The sequence below is a fragment of the Pyxicephalus adspersus genome, chromosome 2 (assembly GCF_032062135.1).
Source record: "Pyxicephalus adspersus chromosome 2, UCB_Pads_2.0, whole genome shotgun sequence".
NCBI lineage: Eukaryota > Metazoa > Chordata > Amphibia > Anura > Pyxicephalidae > Pyxicephalus > Pyxicephalus adspersus.
In genome coordinates, this window is record NC_092859.1 from 135047304 (window position 1) to 135050279 (window position 2976).

Here is a 2976-nt window from a genome sequence, read left to right on the forward strand (position 1 = left end):
TATATTCTTGTATGGTCAATCTAAACATTCTAACATACAAAATACTGGATTTAATATAATTAGCTCAGAAAAACTGCAAGAGTACATTAAAGCCATTTGTTACACTCAGGCCAATAAACTGCAGCATCATGGGATAATATTATTATTAATAATAATAATAATAAAAAACATAAAATGGCTATACACACATACAATGACAGAGTTTAATAGTGCATAGTAAAGGGGACAGTTACCTTTAGAATGAAAAGAGATCAGACAGTCACAAATGGGCCAATTCTCCACAGGTTCATTCAGGATGATGTCTTCAGACATAATCACTACAGTGATGTAGTCAAACTTGCACAGACGCTCCAAGATTTGTGTCATAGGTTTGGACTTCGACTTTTTGGTCATGGCACAAATTCCCACCACAATCTGACGTTCAGGAGGCTGGAATAAAAAACAATTTTATTTTTACATTACAAAAGGCTATCATATAAAAAAAAAATAACTTCATCTTTGAAAAAAATACACAAAGAAGAATGAACCCAATAGATTATTTAGATCTTATACCTCAAAAGTTTAAAGCCATCATACATGCAAACAATGCTAGAAAATCAAAATGCCTTTCACAGATATAATAGTGTTACATTATTGATGTTGGTCAACAGATCACGAAGAAGATCAATTGTCTTAACTGTTCCCCTCACCCTTAATGCCCTGTGAGCTCATGTGAACATGTTCCAGTCTCTCTTGTGGTGTCTATTTACTATACCCCCTTTGTATGCTTTCCACATACACATGTATGCATTTTTATTTAAATAAATGTATTTTTATTGAACAATTATATAATAACAAAAAAACATACAGAGGTAACTGAGACATATTAAAAGCAAAAGATAACAATAAAAAGAGAAAAAAGTAAACAGTGTAATAACTGATACAACAGCATACACAAAAATATATCATATCCACAAAATGTATGCTTTTTAACATCGTAATATAAATATTCATATCCTTCTTGTGTTGCTGACAAAAATAAAAGTAGAAATAATTTAATTCTTAGTAATAAAATTATTTGTCTGCTTTGCCATGATGTACACTTAATGACAAGGCTAGGGACTTGTAGGCTTAAGTATAAAATATTTTTTTCTTGAAATCTTAATAACTGTTGGAGCTTTTTCTATGTGGCTGCCCTCTTTGTATATAAGTATAATATTACATTTTATGCTGCACTAAAACACAATACAGTGAAATTTTAGTTTGTTCAGGCCTAACGCCTCCTGGCCGGTCCGGCCTAATGCCTCCTGATCCTGACCTCTGCTCAATGAGGTTGCTAGTGATTCCTTGAGCAAGTTTAACAAGTTTAAGTTCCCAGATCAGTTTAACAGTTTCCAAAGATCTTTTTGGCTATCTGTAAGGATGGCATTCTTCCCAGTTGCTGGCAAAGTAAGAGGCATACATCCACCACAGTAATCTAAAATGACTCTGTGAATATAATAATTATATAAGATGTTCCCTTAGACCTGAAAATTGTTTCAAGGGTTCCCTCATGTTAAAAAGATAAAGAAAGGCTGGTGTAGAGGAATGTGGCCAGGCTGATGTACAAGTGTAGTTTGTCTTGTTATAAAAAGGTCTAACTTATTAAAGCTCTCCAAGGAGGGAGAAGAAAAACTTTCATCAGTGAAGCTGGGTGATCCAGCAAACCTAGAGTAGATTTATTCAATGTCATTTGCTAGAAAATGTTTTGAATCCTGGAGCAGATTTATTCCAGGTTTGCTGGATCTCCTAGTTTCACTGATGAAATGTATCTTCTCCTGCCTTGGAGAGCTTTAATAAAACAGGCTCATACTGTCAGGTGATGGACTACAACATAAACAAGTCAACAAAACAAATAAAATGAAGTGCTCAACCCAGAATTTTTTTTTTAAGCTAGGTGGGATGAAGGTGTAAACAGGTGGAATCCCCTGAATTGTGACCAAACTCATCAGTAACCACCCATAAACAGCCAGGGCTGGGGAGAACACTGAAATGATTCTGTTGTATAGTATGTTAAAGTGCTATAATGAAAAAATATCACATTGAGAATGACTTAGTAGTAAAATAAAGCAATGGAAAATGGCAGCAGCAGAAACTGGCCATTTTTTAAACGTATCCAGAGATATGAAATGATTATAATCCAGACAAACATAAGCAGTTTGGCACACAATATAAATGTATGGGACACAGAAAATCAGTACAGATATTGCAGGGCCACACAATCTTATAAACATTGCTCCCCAAGATAGGGAAGCCCAGGATGTCTCCACATCTAAAAATATGTTCGATGGGCAGTTGTGAACAAGCCTGATTATGAATGCATATCCATGCTTGTCTTTAGATGAAAATAAATGAAAACTAGTGTTGTACAGTTATAACAAAGTAATCAGACTTTCACAATTGTAATGATGCTCACAGACAATCCACATAAGAACTCTGCACCAAATACCTGTAATGTGTAACCATTACCTGTAATGACAAATCCATTTTATCTTGAAGGAGTCGTCTATTACCCAGGATGGAAGAAAAGAAATGTACCATCTCTTATAAACAAAAATGTGTCAGTGTCTTTCAAAGCCCTGGGAAGTCCTTCATCTATGTTGCATGAATGTAACACTCAAGAAGTCACCTCAAACAGCCCTTTAGTAGAAAATTCCTAGACTGGCACATTACTAACAATTTAATCTGTCAACACACACAGTCTTTTTCTCCTTTTGAAATGGTAAACCAGGGGCCAGAGTCCAATATTTCTGCTTAACCCATCTGTTTGTTATCTAACATGCCAGTGAAACCAACAGGTTGTATTTCACATCTATATTCTATTGATTCTTTCATTTAAGTGAGGCTGCTAGATTACATTTCTAAACACCCAACTGCTACTACACAGACCAACACAAATACAATCTTATAAGGTATTTTGTAACAGGTCTGGGAATTTCAAACATGAATAGTTCGAAA

The 2976-nt window shown here is 34.8% G+C and overlaps 1 protein-coding gene across 14 annotated transcripts in view; it reads right to left on the reverse strand.

Moving 5' to 3' along the window:
- The window catches only part of PPIP5K1 (diphosphoinositol pentakisphosphate kinase 1), a 106319-nt gene that overhangs the window by 86850 nt on the left and 16493 nt on the right, over positions 1-2976 (reverse strand). For all 14 annotated transcript variants that reach the window (XM_072402486.1, XM_072402488.1, XM_072402485.1 and 11 more), the window contains exon 3: positions 234-429. In XM_072402486.1, coding sequence (XP_072258587.1) covers positions 234-429 — 196 coding nt within the window. The remainder of the gene's footprint in view (positions 1-233; positions 430-2976) is intronic.